The sequence below is a fragment of the Cenococcum geophilum genome, assembly GCF_001692895.1.
Source record: "Cenococcum geophilum 1.58 unplaced genomic scaffold K441scaffold_1, whole genome shotgun sequence".
In the NCBI taxonomy this organism is placed as follows: domain Eukaryota; kingdom Fungi; phylum Ascomycota; class Dothideomycetes; order Gloniales; family Gloniaceae; genus Cenococcum; species Cenococcum geophilum.
In genome coordinates, this window is record NW_027137559.1 from 4,505,622 (window position 1) to 4,532,271 (window position 26,650).

General features: G+C 35.7%; 5 protein-coding genes across 5 annotated transcripts; 3 read left to right on the plus strand and 2 right to left on the minus strand.

The window, feature by feature from the left end:
* Positions 1-2,120: 2,120 nt before the first annotated feature.
* K441DRAFT_469521 (uncharacterized protein) lies at positions 2,121-2,345 on the minus strand (the record flags this gene model as incomplete). Its single annotated transcript, XM_067641848.1, is given in 2 exon segments — positions 2,121-2,249; positions 2,268-2,345. Coding segments are annotated over 2 exon segments (207 nt in total), but the record flags the coding sequence as incomplete, so codon positions are not given.
* Positions 2,346-12,867: 10,522 nt separating this feature from the next.
* K441DRAFT_532457 (uncharacterized protein) lies at positions 12,868-17,574 on the plus strand (the record flags this gene model as incomplete). Its single annotated transcript, XM_067642235.1, has 2 exons — positions 12,868-12,981; positions 17,437-17,574. Coding segments are annotated over 2 exons (252 nt in total), but the record flags the coding sequence as incomplete, so codon positions are not given.
* Positions 17,575-23,826: 6,252 nt separating this feature from the next.
* K441DRAFT_650473 (uncharacterized protein) lies at positions 23,827-24,485 on the plus strand. Its single transcript, XM_067647037.1, has one exon. It carries the CDS (start codon positions 23,832-23,834, stop codon positions 24,231-24,233), a length of 402 nt encoding a protein of 133 aa, XP_067510440.1. The 5' UTR covers positions 23,827-23,831; the 3' UTR covers positions 24,234-24,485.
* K441DRAFT_7544 (uncharacterized protein) lies at positions 24,374-25,401 on the plus strand. The gene has a single exon (XM_067654433.1). It carries the CDS (start codon positions 24,515-24,517, stop codon positions 25,319-25,321), a length of 807 nt encoding a protein of 268 aa, XP_067510441.1. The 5' UTR covers positions 24,374-24,514; the 3' UTR covers positions 25,322-25,401.
* Position 25,402: 1 nt separating this feature from the next.
* On the minus strand, positions 25,403-26,178 carry K441DRAFT_7535 (uncharacterized protein). The gene has a single exon (XM_067654432.1). The coding sequence runs from the start codon at positions 25,876-25,878 to the stop codon at positions 25,483-25,485; it is 396 nt and encodes a 131-aa protein (XP_067510442.1). The 5' UTR covers positions 25,879-26,178; the 3' UTR covers positions 25,403-25,482.
* Positions 26,179-26,650: the final 472 nt, after the last annotated feature.

Consider the following 26,650-nt stretch of genomic DNA (forward strand, 5'->3'; position numbering starts at 1 on the left):
AGTAGGGGTTTAGGCTATATCTGCCCTAGTAAGGGGTTAGGCTAATAGAGATGTAGTAGCTATAGGTAAAATATAGGCCATATCCCGCGGGTAGCTAGGGCAGGCAGGAGTTCTAGCTTATATACGGCTCCCCTATTAATAACTCGTTTAATCGGATAGGGGCCGAGGTTCTTATAATTAAGTAACTTTATAGGCCTCTACATAGAGATATTGCGTACATCTAGCCATACCCAGTCGCCAACACGCATCTCCGGTGGTGGCGTTCTATAACAGTTAGCGAAGTAGGCCTACTTTACTTAAGCCTAGGCCATTTCTCCCTTGCAGTAGTTAAGTAGATTTTTTATATAGTCTGCATACTAGTTAACAAGTAGCATCTTAAGGCGTTTTCTATATAGCAATTTCTTATTAATAGGTTCTAGTGGCTCTATGCCAGATTAGGGGTAATAACCCTTATTCGCGAAGAACGGGGTAAGTCCTATAGTGGTTAAGACGTAGTTATTTACTACAAATTTACCTAGTAAAAGGTAATCTACCCAGTTATCTTAACTATAGGCGACTACCTATCGTAGGTACGCTTTTATACTAGCGTTAGCGTTTTCTAGTTACCTAGCAGTTTTATAGTAAAAGGATATAGATATCTTAATAGAGATACTAAGGCGTTAGCAGATTCGTCTCTATACATCAGAGTTAAATTATATGCCTTGGTTGGACGTAATCAAGTTAGGTAACCTATATAGTCAGTAGACTTCGTAAAGGAAGGCGTTAATAACGTCGCTAATGGCTACGCCTTTAGTTAGGACGTAGTGGCGCTCTTTTATAAGTTGGCATATTATTATAAGGATATTCTTATAGGTACAGCCGTGTCGTTTATAGGGTAGTAGGTTAACAATAAAATCTATAGCAATATCTGCCTATCGTTATATAGGTACTAGTAGAGGGTATAGTAGTCCTTAGTACTTTATATTAAAGGCCTTAGCGCGCTTATAACTGTAGCAGGCGCCTATAAAGCGTTTAACTAAGTCTATTATTTTTAGCTAGAAGTAGTATTGGCTAAGAAGCTTATAGGTTCTTTCTCTACCTAGATAGCCGCTTAATCGGAGGTCGTAGGCTATTTAGATTAGTTGCCGTTATAGATTTTCTAAGTTAGGGATAAATAGGCGGCCTCTATAATAAAGCCTATTCTCTTTTACTTCTAAGGCTACTATATTAATCTAGCCTAAGCTTTAAAGGTTAGTAGGCAGCATACAGGCGCTAGCGGTCTTTGCGGCAATAAGTTAATACAGTAATAGGTTAGCAGAGGCGTTATATACCATAATAATAAGCTTATTAATTTTGGGAGGTAACTCTAGTTCTGTGGTATAAAGCTAGGGTATAGTTAGCTCTATTGTAGGTAGTATACCTAGGGCCAAATTTTATACTTTTAGGATTGTTTATTATTGGAACTAATTATAGGGGTTATTTTTAGACTAAGGAAGGTCTTACAAGCGGCGTATTAGGCTATTAGGTTTAGTACCTTATACTCCTAGTCTATATACAATTTTAAAGTTAAAACTAGAGAGGAACTTATTCTAACGTACTTAGCGTTAGTTTAGCTACTTTATAGTTATAAAGTACTTAAGGTTGCAATAGTCTGTAAGAACTTTAGTTAGCTAGTTAAGCTCTACTAAGGAAAGTTCTAGTTAAAATTCTTTAAATGCTTATATAATTACAAGGAGTTCTTTATTATAGATCTTATAGTTACACTCTTATAGTATAAGCTTAGACGAGTAAAATACGACTAGGTAAAGGAGACCGTCATCACCTATTTAGAAAAGGACGCCTGCGTTAACGTGGTCTAAGGAGTCGGTTTTAAGGTAGAGTTATCATCCTAGTATAAAGTAAGCTAGAATAGGTGCTTTAGTAAAGGCATTTTTAAGATCTTAGAACGCCTTCTCGCATTTAGGCGTCTAGGTAAAGCATAAGTGCGTTTTTCTTCCTTTTATAAAAAGGCCCTTTATTTATATTATTACTATAAGTAGTACTACTACGCCTAAGAAGTTATATATAAATTTCTAATAGAAGTTAGCGAAACTAAGGAAGGCTTATACGTCCTTAATACAGTTAAGGGCTTACTATTTAGTAATTATGCGTACCTTCTTAGGGTCTATACAGACACCCTTAGTGGTAACAATTAGTCTAAGGTATTTTACTTCTATAACTAAGAATTTATATTTCTTTAAATTAATATAAAGTCCTACGTCCCTAAGGCGCTATAGGACCTTTTAAACGTGTTTGGTATGCTTAAAGGGGTTATTACTATAAATAAGTATATCGTTTAGGTACGCGGAGCAGAAGTTATCAAGGTAATCCTATAAGGCGTTATTAATATAGCTTTAGAAGGTGCCTAGGCCGTTATATACGCCAAAGGGCATAATAGTATATTTAAATTAGCTGAAGCGCAATACAAATGCGGTTTTCCATTTATTACCTTCCCATATTTAGAGGTAGTTAAAGGCGGCAATAATATCAAGCTTAGTATAGATTTTAGCTTAACTAAGCCGCTTAAGGGTCTTATATATAAGCAGTACTAGGTATTGGTTTTTAATTATAATAGCGTTAAGTCCTCTATAGTTAACATAGAATTAAATACCTCCTCCTAGCTTCTTAGCAAGAAGGATAGGGGCAGCTGCTAGTAACATGCTAGAACGAATAAATCCTTTATTAAGGTACTTATTAATATACTTTTTTATAACTAGAAGCTTATCTTTTAATATTAGATAGGGTCCTTTATAAGATAGCATTTTTCCTTATTTAATATTAATGGTATAGTCATTAGGTTAATATAGGGGGAGTATATCTACGCTCTTTTATAAGCATATATTAGTAAAGTTATAGTACCTCTTAGGNAGGAGCTTNCGGAGTTCTTTNTTNGTAAGTCCTTTTTTAAGCTTTATAAACTTCTTAAAGTCTAAAGGTAAAAGTCCGTAGAGTTTTATAGGGGCGTTATCTTCTAGAAGGTTAACTATATCTATCCTATTACTATAAAGGACGTAGTCCTATTCTTTATTAAGCTTATATAGTTATAATTAGAAAGCTATAGCAATAGTTTAGCCTTTCTTACGTGCTATACGGTAGAAGGCTAGGGCACTTATATAGTAGTAGTTAGTTATAGGTGGGGTAATAAGGGGTTCCTTAGGTTAATATCCTAGGGAGTAAATAGAGGCGGCTAGGCCATACCCTAGGCAAGTCTCTCTATAGTATTTAGAGTTAAAGGTTACTTCTCTCTTTTTCCAGTTAATAGTAGGGTTATATTATTTAAGCTAATTCATTCCAAGGATAATAGGGTAGTTAGTAAATAGTATTATATAAGCCCAAAGTTCTTCCTAGTGCCCATTTATATCTAGGTGGAGTTATACTATATAGGTAATCTTCTATATAGTATAATTACCGTTAGCGAGTTATAGGGCGCGGGCTTTAGTAAGGGGTAAGGTAAGTAGGTTATAAATACACACAAATTAGGTATCTATAAATTTATTAGTAGCTCCGCAATTAATTATAGAACGGCTTTTATATTATTTTTTAGCAGTAGTTCCTATTATAGGTAAAACTATCTATTTCCGTCTATTTATCTTTATAAAATTATCTATTAAGTAAGCCGATATATAAATCCCTCCATTATTAGGGCGTCCTAACCCACAACTTAGGGCTAGGACTTAGCGTTTTCCGTTTCCATATCTAACTCTACCGCTATTACTACGTCTTTATTTTATACGGTAGTGGCATATAGCAATATATTTGGTGTTTAGGGTATTAGGTTAGGTATTAGGCGGCAGCTACTAAACCTAGCTATTAGGCAGTTTAGTTTATCGCGATAATAGCCTTCTTAATAGTATCTATAGCAGTGTCCTAGTTTTTAAAGTAGCTTATACTCTCTATCTAGGAGTTTTTATAGGAAGGTTAGTATAGAGAAATTAATATTAGTTCTAGTAGTACTTAAGGTAGTAAGCGTTAGTGGCTTAGTATATATAGGTTTAATAGGCCTGAGGGGCTTCTATAGAGAGGTCTTTAGGTAAGGGTTAACAGTAGCTATTTAATTTAGTTATTATTTAATCTTCCATAGAGCTGCTACCATATTATAAACATTATTATAGTTATAGCTGGCGGCTGCGTAACTAAGGCGATAAGTAACTTTTTTAAGGAGGTTCTTTTAGTTTTTAGTATTATCTCGGGCAAGGGCTCTAGTATATTCCTAGAATTTAACATAGAATTCATTAAATAATTTAGTAGGGCTTATCTTTAGGGCACGTAGTTTAGCTCGGTTAGTAGCCAGTAGGTTATAATTACGGTATATTAGGTTAAGATTATTAAGGACTTCTTAGTAGAACTGCTACTTCTAGGGGCTACTAGTCTTCTATTAGGTGAAGAGTCTGTTAAATAGTATACCCTTTATTCGCCTAATAATATAGCTAATCTTAGTATCTTCTATAGGAAAAAGGCAGGCGCTTTAAGTTAGTTTCTTACGGATTTATATCTTCTAGTAGCTATATTCCTTACAGTCTCCCTAAAAGACTAGGGGATTAAGGTAGCATATATTAGACCCTACGGTAGCAGTTTAGGTCCGATTATTATAGCTTTTATTATCGCTACTTTAGTAGGGGTTCCTATTAGGTAAAGCTGCTTAACGCTAGCCCTCCGTTAAGTATTAAATAAGTAAAGTTACTAGGGGCGTAAAGACTTGGGTGGCGTTATATATAGTAAAGAGGTATCTAGCGTTATTACGAATATGCTCATTAAGCTAAGATTATAGGTATTTAATTATGCCTTCTCTTTTAGTAACTATAGTAATTAGTGCAATCTTAGCCTTCTTTAACTATTAGACGTCGCGTTTAGACACATAGAGGTCATTTTTAGTTTCTTGTTATATATTATTAGCGAGCGCCTTACAAGCTTATAGGTCTTAGATAATATCGCGATCTTAAGCAGTATACATCTCGGCTTATATAAGCTTTAGGTAATAGTTCTATAAAAGGCGGTAGTATTTATTAGGGTCTTATGCTACCATTTTTATAAACGTCTTGGCGTCTCGTATTTTAATTTTAATAGGTAATAGCCCTTCCGTTTACTTATCTATAGTTATATAGTTAATAAAAAATAAGGTATTATTAGTGTCTGTCTCCTTAGGGGTTAAGGCTAGGGCTAATAAATCAAATTCTCCTAGGATTAATTGGCGTCGTAGGTTAGGTATAAGTATTGGATTATTCTTTAGGTTTAACATAGTAGCTAGTAAGGAATATCATCTTACTATTATAGGTTCCTTAAAAGTATAAAGTAAGGTAATTTATAAACACGCTGCTTCTAGCTGTTACGGAAGTAGGCACGAGCTGGAATACAATGTACTAAACAGGGTAGTAATTGAAGAAGGCTACGTACGCGTAACTATGCGTGGTTGATACAAAGACATTTGGATGAAGAAGAAGATTCTTCGTGTGCCAGGTCGGGTATAAATAGGGGTTGTAGGGGAACGTGCGTAGGTGTCTCGGGACGAACGTGAGCACGGGTCAAGAACGTCAAAACGCGCAGGGACGTGAGAACGTGTGAGTCCCGTGACATAGCAGCGCCTACAGTATTACAAAGACATAGAATTGGTCGTAGGCTAAGCGTCAGTGGTAAAAAAGGCGCAACGTAATGTCATAGGACGGGGGCAGTGGCTACAAAGCGTATGTATTCGAGGAGTCTACAAGACGTTGCGCGATCGATCGTAAGGGTCAAAGGCGTAAGGAGGTAATATACCTACGCGTAGCTGACATAAGCTGTACGCGAGGTGTACGCGAGAGCACGGGGCTCTCCTATAGAGGCCCCTGCGGTAGGGTTCCGTGACATTATAATACTATAGGCGCTGCTAAAAGCAGTATATCTATAAATTACCTTACTTTATACTTCTAAGGAACCTATAATAGTAAGACGATATTCTTTATTAGCTACAGTGATGTGCACGACCAGCTTCCACCCCCCCTCTGGAAAAATATTATTTCGCTTCGGTACGCGGGCTCGCTAAATCGCCACCAACTGTACATAGTAATTGTAGCGAACGCATGTGCCTGCACGCAAGGACCTTTTTTGGTTGCCCTGGAGAATCGCCTTGGTTGGCCAGGAGAACCAAACTGAGGACGCACGCGCCCTCCCCTCCCCCTTAACTACGCCCTCCCCGCTGTGGCCGCCAAAACGCGAATGCAAAGCTGTTCCTGCAGTTGCCGATGAAATTTGGTAATATCGTGCTGGTGGAAGCCTTACGATATTTAACAAAGATCACGACACTGCGGAGGATCGCGAAGTCTGCCAGAAGTAAAGTTCTTGCAGCCAAGCATGGGCGTTCGCTACGATTTCTAGCGAGCCCGTGTACCGAAGCGAAATAATATTTTTCCAGAGGGGGGGTGGAAGCTGGTCGTGCATATCACTATATATTAAACCTAAAGAATAATCTAATACCTATACTTAACCTACGACGCCAATTAATCCTAGGAGAATTTGATTTATTAGCCCTAGCTTTAACCCCTAAGGAGATGGACACTAATAATGTTTTATTTTTTATTAACTATATAACTACGGATAAGTAAACGGAAGGGCTATTACCTATTAAAATCAAAATATAAGACGCCAAGACGTTTATAAAAATGGTAGTATAAGACCCTAATAAATACTACCGCCTTCTATAGAACTACTACCTAAAGCTTATATAAGCTAAGATGCGTACTACTTAAGATCGCGATATTATTTAAGACCTATAAGCTTATAAGGCGCTCGCTAATAATATATATTAAGAAACTAAAGACGACCTTTATGTGTCTAAACGCGACGTCTAATAGTTAAAAAAGAAGGAGATTGCACTAATTACTATAGTTACTAAAAAAGAAGGTATAATTAAATACCTATAATTTTAGCTTAATAAGTATATTTATAACAACGCTAGATACCTCTTTACTATATATAACGCCACCTAAGCCTTTACGCCCCTAGTAACTTTACCTACTTAACGCTTAATAGAGGGTTAGCGCTAAGTAGCTTTACCTAATAGGAACCCCTACTAAAGCAGCGATAATAAAAGCTATAATAATTAGACCTAAACTGCTACTATAGGGTCTAATATACGCTACCTTAATTCCCTAGTTTTTTAAGGAGACTGTAAGAAATACAGCTACTAAAAGATATAAATCTATAAGAAACTAACTTAGAGCGCCTACCTTTTTTCTATAAGAGATATTAAGATTAGCTATATTATCGGGCAAATAAAGAGTATACTATTTAATAGACTCTTCGCCTAATAGGAGACTAGTAGCCCCTAAAAGTAGTAGTTTTACTAAAAAGTTCTTAATAATCTTAACTTAATATACCGCGACTATAACCTACTAGCTACTAACTAAGCTAAACTATACACCCTAAAGATAAGCCCTACTAAATTATTTAATAAGTTTTATATTAAATTCTAGAAATACACCGGAGCCCTTACCTAAGATAATACTAAAGACTGGAAAAATTTCCTTAAAAAAGTTACTTATCGCCTTAGTTACGCAGCCGCTAGCTATAACTACAATAATATTTATAAGATGGTAGCAGCCCTATAAAAGATTAAATAATAACTAAATTAAATTACTACTACTAACCCTTACTTAAAGACCTCTCTATAAAAACCCTCTAGGCCTACTAAACCTATATATACTAAGCCACCAACGCCTACTATCTTAAGTACTACTAGAGCTAATATTAACCTCTCTATACTAACCTTTTTATAAAAACTCCTAGACGGAAAGCGCGAGCTACTTTAGAAACTAGGATACTACTATAGATGCCGTTAAAAAGGCTATTATTACGATAACCTAAACTGCCTAATAGCTAGGTTTAGTACCCGCCGCCTAATACTTAACTTAATGCCCTAAATACTAAATATATTGCTACGCGCTACTACTATATAAGACGAAGATGTAGTAATAGTAGTAGAATTAGATATAGAAGCGGAAAACGCTAAGTCCTAGCCCTAAGTTATAGGTTAGGACGCCCTAATAATAAAGGGATCTATATATTGGCCTACTTAATAAATAACTTAATAAAGATAAACAGATAGAAATAAATAGTTTTACCTATAATAGGAACTACTGCTATAAAATAATATAAAAGCCATTCTATAATTAACTGCGGAGCTATTAACTAATTTATAGATACCTAACTTATACGTACTTATAACCTACTTACCTTACCCCTTACTAAAGCCCGCGCCCTATAACTTGCTAATAGTAGTTATACTATATAGAAGATTACCTACGTAGTATAACTCTACTTAGATATAAATGGGCACTAAAAAGAGCTCTAGGCCTATATTATACTACTTACTAACTACTATTACAGACGCTTTAAGTACAATGTTACGACTACTTGGAGAGGAGTTGGAAGAAGCTAGTTAGTTAATATAAGTATGGTCCAGGATGGAACCGGTAGAACTATATGACGAGGAATGGTAGTATAAGTTATATAATATGCTACGTAAGGAACGTGGAGAACGAACGGAACGTATGTACCTTACGTACCTTACGTATATTATGTATAAGAAGGATTTTATAGGAGTACGGTTGTGTATTTAAAGGACCTTAGTCCCTACCTAGATAGTTCTTTCCTTATAGTAATTCTTAGAATATAATTAGAGTTAATCTGTTGGGTAACTACTCCACTAGTTGTTATTACGTTATTAACTTTACGTATTACCTATACACCTAGCCTAATAATAGGACCTACCGTAGTACTTACTATAAGGTTCTGTTACACAATTACTACCTAGTTATAGTATTAAAAGTTAAACAACATGCCACTAAAAGCAGCCACTATAACGCCATTGACGGCGGCAACTACTTTAAGATTAGGAGGTGACACTAGTATAGCAGATACTAACTTATAATAACCTATAACGGTTAAATAACTATAGGAAATAGTTAACTAGTTAATAGAAAATAATACGGCACTTAAATAAAGGGTTAATAGGATAGGAGCAGTAAAGGTTAAGTTACTATTAATTAAAAGATTCTTAGGAGAGAGATTAAAGCTTAAAGGATTCCTTATATAAATATACTTTAAGGTTATATAAGAGGGAGTAAAGCTAGTAATACTTATGGATTAAATAGCGTATATAGGATTATTCTTATTAGGAAGAGTACTTAAGTGGTTTAAGCCTTACCTTATAGAGATATAAGCAAATAGAATAATAACGACGAATTAAGAAGTACGGTTTATATTCTTAAGCTAAAATAGATTTATAGAGCAACTTATATAGATATTTAGAGACCTAGAGGTAATAACTACGGCGGAAAGAAAGTTTTAAGACATTACGTAACAAACCTTAGCTATTAAATATATAATGTAGTTCTAAACGCTAGTAATATAAGTTAAGTAAAATAATAGGGCGCTTATAGTATAGTATAAATAGGGACTTAAGGCTAAAGTCTAGGATATAATTATTCTAATAGAAGATACGGACACCCTAAGGGAATTAATAGATTAAGTAATAAAGATTAATAATAGGATCTACTAAAGGGAATAGACTAAGAGAGGTTAGGATAGAGTTTTATAGTTATATAAGGTATAGAGTACGCATTAATTAAAGCTAAGTTAAAAACTATAGTATAGCGTAGAGCTAATAGACCTAAGTAGTACTAAAGAAACCTATAAGAGATAAAGTAAGATATTATAGAAACTAAGAGAATAAGGATTAGGTAATTAAAGGTCTAGGAAGTAAAGGCTAAATTAGGGATCTTAGTAGTAGAAGATATTTAGGCGGACTCTATAATAAGAAAAATGGTTTAAAGAGGGAGCTTATATAAATTGCGGAAAATAGGATTATTTTACTAGAGATTGTAAAGATAGTTAGAGTTACTATATAATAAAGGGAACTGGACTAGTAGATAGTATATATGTATAGAGGGACGATAATACACTATAAGGAATAAAAGATTGTTTAATTAACCATTTTATGTTTTACTATAATAACGCGTGCTAAATTTATAAAGATACTAAGTACGGTATAAGCTATTGGCTATAGGAACCTAGTTTAAAGAAACTAAGAGCTACCTAAAACTATAAAGAGTAAGATAGGCTCTATAAATGTAACAAAGATCTAATAGTAACTTTTAGTACAGTATTAATAAGGCAGTATTTAGAAAGGGACTTTAGGAAGAATCCATTCAGCGATATTAAGAAAGAAGATCTTAAGACATTAGCATTAGAAGTAGAGACTAAGACCGCTATAGAGTAAGGTTTAGTAACGGGCATTATAACACTATTAGATACGGCATCCATCGCTTCGCGAGACGGTAGGAAGAATATCTTATAAAAATCAAGTAAGCAGACAACTGCTAGTGCTAATTTATTACTTAATAAAGGCTAAAGGCTAAAGGCTTAAGATTCTTAAGATAAAATAAGAAAGATCTAAGATTCTAAAGACGAGATAAGGATAGCTTAAAGACCTATAACGGACGAAAACCGATAAAGTAGGGTAGTAGCTTAGTTTAGGAATATATAAATAAGCTTAGGATAGAGTTTCCCATAGGTATTAAATTCTTAAGACAAGATAGATAAGATTTAAAACTCTTAAGATAAGATAAGAACACTACAGACGCCTAATTAGACTAAGGTGGGAGCTAAGCTTAAGTTAGAAGTAAGCTTAGGATTAAAGAATCTAAGGGATTAAGAATTTGGAGTACGAATAAGGACACCTATAGGTAAGAGGTAAGGAGCTTCTTTATAGATTAGAGAATCTGTAATCTAGGTAGTAGTTAGACTAAAAAACAGATATATAGACCTAGAGGACTTACTAGTTAAATATAGTGTTTAACCTAAAGATTAAAAAGTTAATACTAAGATTAAAAAGTATAAAGACTTTAAGGATCTACTTATAAGACGCAAAAAAAAAGAAACTATAGAGGAATTTAGAGTGAGAATTACCTTATAGCAAGAGCAGAAACTAGATAAGAGATTTAGCCTACTAGGTTATATAAGGGATAGAGCGCTAGTATGAAGAATTACTAATAAGCTAAGAATAGGTATACTAAGAGCTAAGTGGCTTACTAAACTAGAATAAAAAGAGGATTTAGGAATCCTAATTAGATTTAAGGAATAATATATAAAAAGCTGTTATAATATAGTAATAAGAAGATACTTCCTTACGGATAGAGCGTATATACTTAAGTAGTTGTACTAAAAGTGGTATAGGCAGCGATATAATAATAAGTGGGAAGATTTCTATATATAGTTAGATAAAAAAGTTGTCTAAGACCACCTAATTACAGAAAAGGCTATAACTTATATTAAAGGAGCCTTAATTATAACGTTAAAAGATTTAAAGGAGTAATTAGAGGACTAAAAAAGCAAAAAATAAATCTTAGTACCTACAAATAAAGTTGCGACGCTTAGATTAATATAAGAAAGGTTTAAACTTAAGGATGAAGATAAGCTAAAAGTTAACCTAAGACACTAAGCATATTATACACTATTATGGATAGCATATATAGATAATACGTGCAGTATATATAGGACACTAAAAGATAGGAATTGGAAATATCTAATAAGAATATATTAAATAACGGATAAGGCAAAATACTAAAATGTTAAGTATATATATAGCTAGCATCTAGTAAAAGTTTAAGAATAAGGAAACTTAATACTTTAACTAGGAAGATTCCTTACGGAAGAATGCCTAGATAGATAATAATGGTGGGAATATTTAGAGAATACCTATTTATAGTATATTAAAGATAAAAAGCGAACTAAGTATTGGCCTAAGTTAGACTAAGTATAAACAGGATCTAGTAGCTAATAGTTAGGAAAAGTAGAGGCCTATAGAATTAAAGGGAACTAGTAGTAAAGCCTTAGACCCTTAAAGGAATTTAAGGAAGATACCTAAATTTATAAGTTAAATAGCAAAATTAATAGTTTAAAGCATTAATAGATAGTGGAGTAATAAGGAACTATATCTTACTAGCAGCAGTTAAAAGAATGGGACTACTATATAGAAGGAAGGAGCACCTATATTTATTAGTAATAATTTTAGAAAATCTAATAGCCTACGGGGATAGTATTATTAATCTTAAAATAGGACCTATTTAGTTAACTATTAAAGGAAGATAGACTCGGATATCTTTTAATATCCTACTATTAGGGAAGGACGAGGCGATATTAAGGATGCCTTAGTTACAGGAATATAATCTAAAGATTAATTAGGTTATAGGTTAGGTCAATATTAGAGATACTTAACGCCGTAAGATATAATAATAAGCTAAAATAGTATAGTACTAAGTAGGAGCGACCTATAAGGAAATAGAAAAAGGACTAAGCTATATACTAAAGAGATACTATAAGTATAGTAAGAAACTATAGTCACTAAAAAGTAAAAAGCTGTTAAAGTATATAGTATAGGACTATAAGATAAAATTAGAACTAAAAATAAGTCTAAGGTTCTTTCTAATCTATAAGCTTATTAAAAAAGAAGGTAAAGCATTAAAAGAGTTTATTTAGGAGAACTTATAAAAGGGATATATTAGACTATTATAATTATTAGCGGGTTATCTAGTACTATTTGTCCTAAAGAAGAATAGTAAGCTAAGGCTATATATTAACTATAGATAGTTAAACAGCATTACTAGAAAGGATAGGTATTCTTTACCCTTAATTAGTAAGATCTAAGATAGAATAAGTAACGCGTAAATCTTTATAAAGATAGATCTAAGATAGGTATACCATTAGATTAGAATTAAGGAAGGTAATAAATAAAAGGCAGCCTTTAGGTTAAAGGAAGAACTATATAAACTATTAGTTATATAATTCGGGCTTATAAATATACTAGCAACGTTCTAAAAACAAATTAATAATATATTAGGAGAATACTTGGATAAATTTATTATAATATACCTCAACAATATTATTATCTACTTAATAACTAAGGAAGAATACGGGGAATACGTTAAATGGGTCTTAAAGAGACTATAAGAGGAATAAATGCTAGTAGCAATTAAGAAATGCGAGTTCTTCACTAGGAAGATAGATTTTGTTAGATTTATTATTAAACTAGGCTAACTTAGTATAAATCTAAAGAAGATTAAAGCTATAGTGAATTAGCAAAAACTAGAGAATATTATACAGTTAAGATTATTTTTAAGGTTTTGCAATTACTATAGAAGGTTTATAGCGCAATAGTTAAAGGATATTAAGCCATTTACGCGGTTAATAAAGAAAGAGAAACTATAGGCATAGGGAAAGAAATAATAAGAACTGTTTAAGGAAGTTAAAAGGTTATTTACCTAGGAGCTAGTTCTTAAGATCTATTAACTAGGACTAGAAACGGTTGTTAAGATAAATATATTAGACTTTATATTAGGGGTATACTTTATATAAAAGCATCCAAATAGATAGCACCTAGTGGTATATTATAGTTAAAAGATAATACTACTAGAACTAAACTATAATATCTATAATAAGGAGTTATTAGGTATAGTTACAGCACTAAAGGAATAGAGAGTATTCTTATAAGGTATAGAGAAACTATTTATAGTTAAGACGGATTATAAAAACCTAATAGGATTCCTAATAACAAAGAAACTTAACTAAAGATAGGTTAGATAGGCAGAGATGCTTACAGAATACTATTTTAAGATTTAGTATACTAAGGGTATAAACAATACAAAAGTAGACGCTCTAAGTTAAAAGGCTAAACTATAAAATAATAAAAAGCTATTAGGGGCTTTATTACAAAAAGATATAGATGGATTAATTAGGTATAATTATCCAAAAATTATAGTAACTTAGGAAGAGTTAGAGAAAATCTATAAGTTACTAGAAAGCTTTTAGGTATAAAGAATTCTAAAAGTATAACTAAAAGATCTATAATTGGATATATATGAAAACTAAGAAGCAAAGTATATCCTAAGAAGTATAGTAGAGCAATTTATAGAAGATTTCTATAAAGGACTAACTTAAGGACATAACGAAGCTATAGGCTTAGTGTTAAAACTCTAGGAGGAGTATATTATTAATAAAATCTAGAGGATAGCTAGAAAGGTTACTAAGAAGTATCTAGATTGCTAAAAAAAAAAATTAATAAGGTATAAGCTATATAGAGGGCTATAACCTATTAAAATACTAGAGAGACCATAAGAGGTTATATTATAGGACTTTATTATTAAGTTACTAAAATTAAAAGATCCTATTACCGGATAAGATTATAATATAATCTTAGTAATAGTAGATAAGCTTATAAAGTAGGGATACTTTATAGTATATATAGAAGAAATATTAGCAGAAGATATCGCTAGAATCTATATTAAAGAAGTATTTATAAGGTATAGAGTATTAAGTAAAATTATATTAGATAGGGATCTAAGATTTATAGCAGTATTTTAGGAGGTATTCTTAGTGGAGTAAGGAGTTTAAATAGTAACTTCTACCGCATATTATTTATAGACAGACGGTTAAATAAAAAGATTAAATTAGACACTAGAGCAGTATCTAAGATATTATATTAATCACGTATAGAATAATTAGGTATTACTATTACTAGTTATATAGTTTGTATATAATATAACACTATAAGAAGGAATGGGTATGTTACTATTTAAGGCGAATTATAGATATAAGCTAAGAATATTGCTATTACTACGTTAAGTAAAGAGGATAAGCAGCACAGCTAAATAAAGGATGGAGATATTAATAAATCTTTATAAGAACCTTACGGAAACAGCTAAGGTAATATAGCAAAGAATAAAGAAATACTATAATGCTAAAAAATCTAAGGGACTAGATCCTAAGGAGGGAGATAAAGTATAGCTACTACATAAAAATTTTAAGAGTTAATAACTAAGTAAAAAGTTAGACTATGTTAGGCTAGGACCTTTTAAAATTAGTTAAAAGATTTCACTAGTTATATTTAAGTTAAACCTACTAGCCAAGATAAAGATCTACCCTATATAGTATATTATAATGCTAGAGCTAGTATATAGGAAAGTTAAGCCACTAGTTTATAAAGTAGATATATATAGAGGATAAGAAAAAGACAAATAGTAAGTTTTAAAGATCATTAGTTATAAGGATGTTAATAATAAAATATAATATAAGGTTAAGTGGATAGGCTATAATAAGACTACCTAGGAACCACTAGAGAATTTAAAGAAAGCTATAGGAAAGGTATAGGAGTATTAAAAGAAAATAGGTTAGGTAATATTAAAGAAGGATTATTAAAGAACGAGTTACCTAAGGGGGACCTAGGAAGAGCGATTGCCGAATTACTTAGAGTTATTTCCTTTGCTGTTAGAAGAGAATCTATTTTTTTATTACTAAGTTCCTATAGACCTTATTCTATAAGTTTCTACTCCTTAAAAAAAAACCTTTTTACGAACCTTCTTAAGGTAAAGAAGATAAGTAGATGCCGCGATTTAAGCGTCTAAAGCTCTTTATTCCATATTATAAAAACGTTCTAGTTTAGCTAAGGCTTATAACAACTTACTATTAAGCTTTATAGCGGCAGATTAAATATAAGACCCTATAATAAATTACTTAGGGAACTTAATAACTATTAAGAGTTATAGGATGTGTATATTTAGCGTTAGAAGAAAAGCAAACGTTACAGGATAAACGAATATTCGCTTTAGTATACTCTAAATAAGAGGAGGGTTGCTAAGATAAAGGACTTGCTAGCGTAATATAAACTAACCCCTCTCTTAAGTAACAAGAATATAGAGATGGTATAATTTTACCTAGTAATAGTATTACAGTAATAGTACGGGTACGTCATTGCGCGTATAAAGAAGAAGAGGCTTTAGGCATTATAAGTAATAATATTAACTAAATTAATTAGACGGATATTATACCTCTAGTAAACAACTTAGAGATGCTTAGAATCTTTAAGGATAAAAATAGAAAGGAGGGAGATAGTATTACGGATGCTTTAAGTATAATATTATAACTACTTAGAGAGGAGTTAGAAGAAGCTAGTTAGTTAATATAAGCACGGTCTAAAATAGAACCGGTAGAACTATATAATAAGGAATAGTAGTATAAGTTATATAATATGCTACGTAAGGAACGTAGAGAATAAACGGAACGTATGTACCTTATATACCTTACGTATATTATATATAAGAAGGATTTCATAGAAGTACGGTTATGTATTTAAAGGACCTTAGTTTCTACCTAGATAGTTCTTTCCTTATAGTGATTCTTAGAATATAATTAGAGTTAATCTATTGGGCAACTACTCTACTAGTTGTTATTACGTTGTTGATTTTACGCATTACCTACACACCTAGCCTAATAACAGGACCCACCGTAGTACTTACTACAAGGTTCCGTTACAACTACCCTATTATCCTTAAAATAAACTAGCTTAAATAATACAACCCCGCTATTAACTAGGAAAAGAAAAAAGCAACCTTTAACTCTAAATACTATAGAGAGACTTACCTAGGATATAGCCTAGCCGCCTTTATTTACTTACTAGGATATTAACCTAAGAAACCCCTTTTTATTTTACCTATAACTAACTACTACTATATAAGTGCCGCGGCCTTCTACTATATAGTATATAGGAAAGGCTAAACCGTTACTATAGCTTTCTAATTATAACTATATAAGCTTAATAAAGAATAAAACTACGTCCTCTATAGTAATAGGATAGATATAGTCGACCTTTTAGAAGATAACGCCCCTATAAAACTCTATAGACTTTTACCTTTAAACTTTAAGAAGTTTATAAAACTTAAAAAAGGACTTACTAATACAGAACTCCGCAAGCTCCTCCCTAAGAGGTATTATAACTTTATTAATATATACTCATAAAAGGGCGTAGATATACTCCCTCTATATTAACCTAATAACTATACCATTAATATTAAATAAGGAAAAACGCTACCTTATAAGAGACCCTACCTAATATTAAAAGATAAACTTTTAGTTATAAGAAAGTATATTAACGAGCACCTTAATAAAGGGTTTATTTATCCTAGCATATTACTAATAGCCGCCCCTATCCTTCTCGCTAAGAAGCTAAAAGAAGGTATTTAATTCTATATTAACTATAAAGGACTTAACGCTATTATAATTAAAAACTAATACCTAGTACCGCTTATATGGGAGACCCTTAAGCGGCTTAGCTAAGCTAAAATCTATACTAAGCTTAATATTATTGCCGCCTTTAACTATCTCTAAATATAGAAAGGTAATAAATAAAAAACCGCATTTATATCGCGCTTCGGCCAATTTAAATATACTATTATACCCTTTAGCGTATATAACGGCCTAGGCACCTTTTAAAGCTATATTAATAACGTCTTATAAGACTACCTTAATAATTTCTACTCTGCGTACCTAGACGATATACTTATTTATAATAATAACCCTTCTAAATATACCAAATATATTTAAAAGGTCCTATAGCGCTTTAGGGATATAGGACTTTATATTAATTTAAAGAAATATAAATTCTTAGTTATAGAAGTAAAATACCTTAAACTAATTATTACTATTAAGGGTGTCCGTATAGACCCTAAGAAGGTATATATAATTACTAAATAGTAAGCCCTTAACTGTATTAAGGACGTATAAGCCTTTCTTAGTTTCGCTAACTTTTATCGGAAATTTATATATAACTTCTTAGGCGTAGTAGCACTACTTATAGCAATAATGTAAACGAAGGGCCTTTTTGTAAAAGGAAGAAAAATATACCTACGCTTTACCTAGACGCCTAAATACGAGAAGGCATTCTAAGACCTTAAAAATGCCTTTACTAAAGCACTTATTCTAGCTTACTTTATACTAGGACGATAACTTTATCTTAAAACCGACTCCTTAAACCACGTTAACATAGGCGTCCTCTTTTAGATAGGTAATAACGGTCTCCTTTACCTAGTTGCATTTTACTCGTCTAAGCTTATACTATAAGAGTATAACTATAAGATCTATAATAAAGAACTCCTTACAATTATATAAGCATTTAAAGAATTCTAACTAGAACTCTCCTTAGTAGAGCCTAACTAGCTAACTAAAGTCCTTACGGACCATCGCAACCTTAAGTACTTTATAACTATAAAGTAGCTAAACTAATACTAAGTATATTAGAACAAGTTCCTCTCTAGTTTTAACTTTAAAATTATATATAGACTAGAAGTATAAGGTACTAAACCTAATAGCCTAATACGCCACTCGTAAGACCTTCCTTAGTCTAAAAATAACCCCTATAATTAGTTCTAATAATAGATAATTCTAAAAGTACGAAATTTAGCCTTAAGTATACTACCTATAATAGAGCTAACTGTACCTTAGCTGCATACTATAAAACTAGAGTTACCTCCTAAAATTAATAAGCTTATTACTACGGCATATAATACCTCTATTAACCTATTACTGTATTAAATTATTGCCGTAAAGACCGTTAGCGCCTATACGTTATCTATTAACCTCTAAAGCCTAGGCCAGATTAATATAGCAGCCTTAAAAGTAAAAGAGAACAGGCTCTATTATAGAGGTCACCTATTTATCCCTAACTTAGAAAATTTATAACGGCAACTAATCTAAATAGCCCACGACCTCTAATTAAGTAGCTACCTAGGTAAAAAAGGAACCTATAAGCTTCTTAGCCGATACTACTTCTAACTAAAAATAATAGACTTAGTTAAATGCTTTATAGGCGCCTACTACGGTTATAAGCGCGCTAAGGCCTTTAATACAAAGTACTAAGGACTACTGCACCTTCTACTAGTACCTATATAACGATAGGCAGATATCGCTATAGATTTCGTTATTAACCTACTACCCTATAAATGACATAGCCATACCTATAAGAATATCCTTATAATAATATACTAACTTATAAAAGAGCGCCACTATATCCTAACTAAAGGCGTAGCCGTTAGCGACGTTACTAACGCCTTCCTTTATAAAGTTTACCGACTATATAGGTTACCTAACTTAATTACGTCCAACTAAGGTATATAATTTAACTCTAATATATAGAGACGAATCTACTAACGCCTTAGTATCTCCGTTAAGATATCTACATCCTTCTATTATAAAACTACTAGGTAACTAGAAAACGCTAATACTAGCATAAAAGCGTACCTATAATAGGTAGTTGCCTATAGTTAAGATAACTAGGTAAATCACCTCCTACTAGGTAAATTTATAGTAAATAACTATATCTTAACCACTATAGGACTTACCCTATTCTTCGCGAACAAGGGTTATTACCCCTAATCCGGTATAGAGCCACTAGAACCTATTAATAAAAAACTACTATATAGAAAACGCCTTAAGATGCTACTTGCCGACTAGTATACAGACTATATAAAAAATCTACTTAACTACTATAAGGGAGAAATGGCCTAGGCTTAAGTAAAGCAGGCCTACTTTACTAACTGCTATAAAACGCCGCCACTGGAGATGCGTATTAGCGACTAGGTATAGCTAAATATACATAATATCTCTATATAAAGGCCTATAAAGTCACTTAATTATAAAAACCTTAGCCCCTATTTAATTAAACGAGTTATTAATAAGGGAGCTGTATATAAGCTAAAACTCCTACTTACCCTAGCTACCCGTAAAATATAGCCTATATTTTACCTATAGCTACTATACCTCTATTAGCTTAACCCCTTACTAGGGCAGATATAGCCTAAACCCCTACTAGTACTAATCTGAGATAAGAATAAAGATAGGAACTATAAGGAGTGGACTATTAAACAAATTATTAACTCTAAATACTTTAGTAAAGGTGGAGGGCGACGGCTTTACTATAAAGCTATATATATAGGATTCGATATAAATTAGCCAGAATAGCAATTATAGGAAGACTTTAAAAATGTAAAGGATCTAATTAGCGACTTTTACTACGCGAACCTATAGAAACTGGGCTTAAGTAGAGATTTTATACCTAATTCTTTATAGGAGCCCTTATAGAGTTAAACCGTTATATATTACTACGTAAGGGTAAATTACTATTGGATTGCGGTAAAGTGCAATTACGTAACTAGAATATTGTTAAGATGTCTAGGAACTTTAACCGGCGGTTAAAGTTATTTAATTAGTTGGATTCTTAGATGCTAAGCCTTATTATATAACGTTATATTAAACCTTTAATAATACCCCCCTTTCTTCTTTTCTATACCTTAAGTGTCCCTTCTATATATATATAGTAACCATAGCGTCGCTAGAGCTCCGCCTCTATAGGAGGGGAGGTAGTATTACGGAACCCTACCGTAAGGGCCTCTACAGGAGAGCCCTATGCTCTTGCGTATACCTTATATACAGCTTATGTCAGCTACGCGTAGGTATATTACCTCCTTACGCCCTCGACCCTCACGATTAATCGCGCAACGTCTTGCAGACTCCTCAAATATATACGCTCTGTAGCCATTGCCTACGTTCCGTAACAGCGCTAAAAGCTTCCCATCCTTTTAGTGGCTAGAGAATTACTATAACCTATACGTCTTCCCTAGTAGTATTAAAGTACTATAATAGCCGCTAAGCTATTATACGCAGTTTAAATAGAATAAAAAGATATTCTAGGGGGTAGGAATTTACTTAAAGGAGAAAACCTATAGCGCCTATAAGTAGAGCGTCCGGTATACCGAGCTTAACGGCGTTAAAGAGACCTAAATTAAATGGGCTGGACGCTAGAATATGGACGTAATAATAGAAGCCTACCTTAGCTACCTACCCTATATATTTATACGGTTAATTACTAGCTTCCTAAAGAAAGGAAAAGGCTACTTTCTCCCCCACGCACGGAAGGTGCTAGAGGAGGCCCTCTATTTAAAGATATAGCCTAAAACTAACGTCTAGCTAAAATGTATAGAGGCCTACTACTTAAGTAGGGCTAATAATAAGGTTATACAGCTTAACCTTACGGGCTTAGGATTTCTACGCCTCCTCTATACGCTTAGGGTAATCCTATTATATGACTTAGTAATCCTATATAAGCAGTTCCCACTTAACCCCCTATAGAAAGACCCCCTCTTTAGCTATAAGAAGTACTAGAGGTTTGCTATATAGGTAGAAAGCTTACTAGCTAATATAGTTACGCTAAATAAGCTAATAATATGGAAATACTGGCCCACCTATAAGGCCGTAGCTAAGCTAAGATATAAGGCCGTAATCTCCAAGATAAAGGGAGTTTAATTACGCGTGTAGATAATCTTAGAACGCCTTAGCGAGATAGAAAGGTTATTAGCATTATTCGCACCTATATAGATCTAGTAAGGAAAGATAGGTATCTAAATAGGGCCTATAGAGTCTATATGTCTACCTTTAGGCGAGCCCGCGCCGTCTATTATAATATCTACTATATCTATACCGCCCGCTTAGCCGTCTATAATATCCGCACCGTCTACTTAGCCGTTTATAATATCCGCACTATCCGCTTAGCCGTTTACAATATCTACACCGCCTACTTAGCCGTCTACTATATCTGCATTACCCCTACTAACGCAGGAATAAGCTAATACTTAACTATCTCTCCTATTTATCCTTAACCTATAGGCGCCGCTAAGGAAATATAAAATGCTTTAAGGTGGTAATTTAGTCTTCTAGCTCTAGACTAAGTAGACTTTAGGGCTAGCAGGTAAGCTGTTAATTAAAGCTTTTAACCGCTGCTAGGGGGCACGCTGGCGGGTTAATGGCGAGGCTATGTTCTATAGTCGTTGCCGTAAGATAATTAAAGATATAAGACGGCGCGTAGAAGACGGTACGGCAAGAAACGAAAGATAGGCTATTAACTAGCTAGAATAGCTACAAGGCCGGCATTCTTTAGATTGGCTTTATAAGAATATCTAGGGCAGGGGAGACTCCCTCTTAGGTAGTAGATAATACCTATTTTACTACAGTAACCAAGGCGCCTTAATATAGGACTGTACTAGTGACCGAGACGTCTTAATATAGGACTACACTGTAGTGACCGAGACGCCTTAATATAGAACTGTATTATAGTGACCGAAACGCCTTAATATATAACTGCACTGCATTAACCAAGACGCCCTAATATAGGACTATACTATAGTAACCAAGATGTCTTAATATATAACTACACTATAGCAACTAAGACGCCTTAATATAGGAATAGAGCCCGTTTAGGTGTTGTAAATTCAGATCAACATTACGCGACCGTCCAGAAGTACCAATCTAACACAAATTATGTACCTTTTCGCCCAAAATCGCATGCGAAAGTGTTGGTAGGGGGGGTACTTGGGCAGTCTCTTTGAGCTCAGCGACGTGTCACGTGACAGCGCGCGGGCCATCGTGTAGATATCTTCTCGGGGCCTTCGAGCCCCTGAGATTCTTCCTCATAGAGTATCATATGTATCATTCCATCAGCCTGCTCAGTGCCCTGACAGAAAGTACTCGGGGGCGGTCGCTGCGCGACCTCGTGCGGGGTTCGGGTGCGTTATCAGCAGGGGTGGCCCTAACCTCGTATTAACCCGGGTCGTAACCGCGCCAAATCAGCCCCCCCGATATGTGATAGATATAGGGCTAGGGAGCTTAAGTTCTGTACTCTGCCTTACCAATATAATACGCTTTTGCGCGTATAGCCCTTTATTATCTACTCCCTCAGTGATCTTGTTGACATGCTCTGATATACCCCACGCTCCACTGAGCGTCCATTTTTGGTGATGAGGCTCCCACCTCCATAGGACCTTCTTATGCCGTCCAGGGTTATTTTGGGTTGTGTTAATATTATAGGAGAAGTAAAATATAAGTTTAACGGTGAGTTATCGTAACTTAATATTTCTGTAACCAAAATGAATTTCGGTATTCTCCTGTATAGTTTTTATTTTTTTTATCCCGACGAATTATTGGATCTAGGCATGCTGGTCCAGTCAATCGTCTTCGTAAGGCGGAAGAAAATAGATACCATCATCTCTCACAAACAAAATTTTCCTCGGAATGTCACTTAGCCCATGTTTGGTTGGGGATCTAACACAACTATCGTTTTGCAAGGGCATCGAACGATCTCTGTTCATTAGCTTCTACTGCCCCCAGCATTGATTCACCAGAAAAGAGGTCGGAGCTATCTGCTGAGGGCACGTTTCAAAGGCTTTTGGGGACCCAGAGAACGAGACAGAACGCCCTGCAAGACGCCCAGCCGATGGTCCACTCAAGCTTTCGCATATCTAAAACGTGGCTTAGCCAAGGAAATCGTCCAACCTAGATTGTGACTGGCGCTTTGGTCCAAGATTGTCCCAGCCAATTGCACCGAACCACATCGTTCACTTTGCGCGCCATTTGCAGGAAAAGCTGTTTTCTGCATGCCCATCCCTCGATTGTCATATGCAAACGGCTCGTGGAAACTAAATCCGCCAGCCTGCCTCTCTCTTTAGGAACGGGGCAAACTAGGCAGCCAAGTGTGACGATGCGGTGTTAGAGAACGGCGCGGCAGCCCATGTGAGGCTGTTGCACACTGATGTTTATTTACTCTGGCTAGAACCCAGCAATCTAACAAAAGGCTTCATCGAGCGGTCGATCTTCACTTTGGGAGGTCGCAGCCAGTCAGGCTAAGCAGGGTACGCGATTTCCCCTTACTATATCCCCTCCGTCAACTAGCCGCTATACTAAACTAACTTGATGACCCAGTCAACCCCCATAGTATGTCGTCGAAATTGAACTCCAATGCCAGCTCCGCTGCTGGAGGCACCGCGGGAAGCGACACCACCCCGACGAGAACCGGGAGCCTCTCGCAAAAAGATCTAGCTGCGAGACATAAGCAGGTGTCGCAAGACTGGAACGATTTTCAGGATATACTACAGAGAGTCTCCAAGCACTCTCGCGAATATTCCGATATGGACCGAATCATTAAGGAGAACAGCACGATGCAAAGTGAACTTGCCGAGAAGACAGCTGAGCTGTCGGAGAAGAATAAACGCATCTCTTTTATAGAAGCGCAAATGCTGGACACTTTTGAGGCTCGTTACAAGAAGTGGGATAAAGAAACGGCTGATCTCAAACGACAGGGAGAGAGGGAAAAAAATCAGGCTGAAACCACGTATAAAAGGAAAGTACAAAGCATGGAAGCGGATTTAGTGTCCTTGCAAGAGAATGTTCGCTTTCTAGATAGCCGTCTAGCTCAAGCGACCGAGGAAGCAGATTTCGCGAGAAAGGAGTGCGATATCAACAAGCGTCGGCTGCAGGAATGGGACAATTATCTCTCCCAACTGAAAGACATGAATCTCAATGATTTGTAAGTGAAATACTTACGTTGGCGATGCCTAGACATCCAATATACTGACTCTAAGGGCTGATAGAAGGGTAAATCTGGACCAGTTTTTCCAACGCTGCCTTGATGTGATGAACACCACTTTTTCTATTGATCTCCCTAGTCAAGCGTTGAAAGTATGTTCGCTCCCCGGTCACTACCTCTAAAACACTAACCTTGCCTTAACAGGATATTACCTCCTGGGAGAAGCTGAGGGGGCTGCGTGTGAAGCTAAGCTTTCCTCCTACTAACTCCCCCGTAGCTAAGCTTATGCGTGTGGCTGCTGCATTGCATATCTTCGCCGCCCAGCTCTACACGAATATTTTCAGGCCATGGTACGTCCCTGAGTCTGTTGAAGAGAGCTGGAGGACCAAGGATATCCTGAACCGTCATTTCGGGGCCAGGAGCCGGAAGGGTGATATTGTGCGCGCACTCCTCCTCTCCAATCGTCAGACAGAAGACGAAAACAACGCGGTGGCCGATGTGGCAAGAGAGGCATCCGAGAATGTTCATGAACAGCTGCGCCTTTTCCTTAGTGATGATGGCACAGAATTCCAAGCCAGGCTGGAGGAATTATTTAAAGAGGCTGCGAATCTGTGGCTAGAAATGCAGCACAGTAAAAAGGAAATCGAAGTTCATATTGAAGAGCCCCTTGAGTACGAATACGACTGGGCTTGGTTAGAGGCTTTCGGCAAAATAACTCAGCAGCAACAGACACCACAATCTGAGGCGTTGTATCTTTTCCCACGCTTACATATCCCTGGGGACGAGACGGTCGTGCACCAAGGATACGTGCTCTGGCATGACCAGGCCGAAGTTATCTCCGCCCAGCAGGAAGTGAGCGAGTGCAGAAAGAGGAACAGGCGGGGCGCGGGCGGAAGCTCCATAAGTGGATCTGCACGGAGGGATTCGTTGGTTATCAGTGTGGAAAACGGTAACGTGCAATCTCCTCAAGTTAGTCCAACCATTAGGAGAAAGGATTTTTTAGGTGGCCCCGCCGTCCCACGGGAGCAGCAGCCAAATTTGAGACCATTTGAAAGGGTTGGCAGATTCTCAAATAGTGGGTCAGCTACCTAGTATAGTCTTATAGAAAGTTATTGTTATTACCAGGGTAGACAAATAAACTTCTATCGAGCTTCTTGCTTGTATCAGTAAACAGGGCCCTTTACTTAGGAGCAAATCACCGTCAGCTCTTCAGCGCTCAGTCACGTTCACACGCCGTCTATTTCCATCGAGGGTTAGCCTGTCCGAGCCACTCTCTGCTCGCACCAGTAGAAGCGAGAATTCCGTGGGGTTTGTTGGCAGGGTGATTTCAATATACAGTAGAGTTTGGACCCATTCCCCACAAGAATCGTAGCATCCTCAAGGGGGAATGCAAAGCATTTTGCCGCTTTAGAACTCGAGAGGAATTCTTTGGCAGTTGAATGAAGCAGCTGAATAATATCTGAGGGCCCGACCTTGCTCTGTTGATCGTCTAACCTGTTTTGTTCTACAATTTTTGGTGACAGGAAGTCCAAGAGCGGTCCACACAAATCCAAGGGGCTGCGGTGGAACTGTGACCAGTTGTCAATTTGCACTCGATGTGTCCAGAAGGGATCCCAGCTCAAAAGCTCGCGGTCTTTCTTATCGGGCATGGCAAGAGCATCTCATAGCTCTGAGAGGCGCAAAGGCTGATGCAAAGATGCTCCGTAGGCCCAAATCAAGCTCTTTCTAGAGAGTACCAAAAGGTCACTTCCTCGCCCTTCATACCGCTCGCCTTTGATACTGTTAGACAACCTAGTAATGACATCACCAACAATAAAGCTATATAGATTTTCGATAGTTGGCGGTAATGTATCAAGTGTCTTCTCAAGGATATCGAAAGTATATGCGGGGCAAAGAATTGTTGAGAGGAGTGTTTTGACGATAGTTGAAATCTAGAAAACAATGCCTCCGGTGTTCTCCGTCAAGTACTCCGTGCTTTTATTAGGGAATCCTCCTCAGGGCTAGGCAAATGTCGAGCAGATGAAGACGATCCTCTGGCATATGGTGTCTGCCATAATGTTGGGTTAGGCGAAATTTGAAATCTTGGCTGTAAGCCCCGCCTTTGTGAAGCTGAACGGAGGTTTTCGTACCGATCCATTATCGGAGCTCATCAACAGATCCTCGCGGAGGGCTTCAAGGCTGGCGACAATGACCCGTTGAACATCTCACCGTCGAATCTACCCTGGATTTTGCCTTTCAGATTCACGCGATGTTTCGTCTTTTTAAAGTCTTTGTCCGAAAGGCCCGAGTATGCAGTGATGCTTTTCTGAATGCTCATGCGGAGCCCGCCGAGCATGATCGCGATAGGCCCGCCGGTCGAGGTATCAATCATGTCAAAATGCTTCCAGGCTCGGGCGGGTTCTCCGAGTCTACCGTTTTCAT

What these genes read in the sequence shown, in the direction of transcription:
- K441DRAFT_650473 (XM_067647037.1), top strand. Translation starts at nt 23,832, where the DNA reads ATGGACCGAATCATTAAGGAGAACAGCACGATGCAAAGTGAACTTGCC.
- K441DRAFT_7544 (XM_067654433.1), top strand. Translation starts at nt 24,515, where the DNA reads ATGCGTGTGGCTGCTGCATTGCATATCTTCGCCGCCCAGCTCTACACG.
- K441DRAFT_7535 (XM_067654432.1), bottom strand. Translation starts at nt 25,878, where the DNA reads ATGCCCGATAAGAAAGACCGCGAGCTTTTGAGCTGGGATCCCTTCTGG.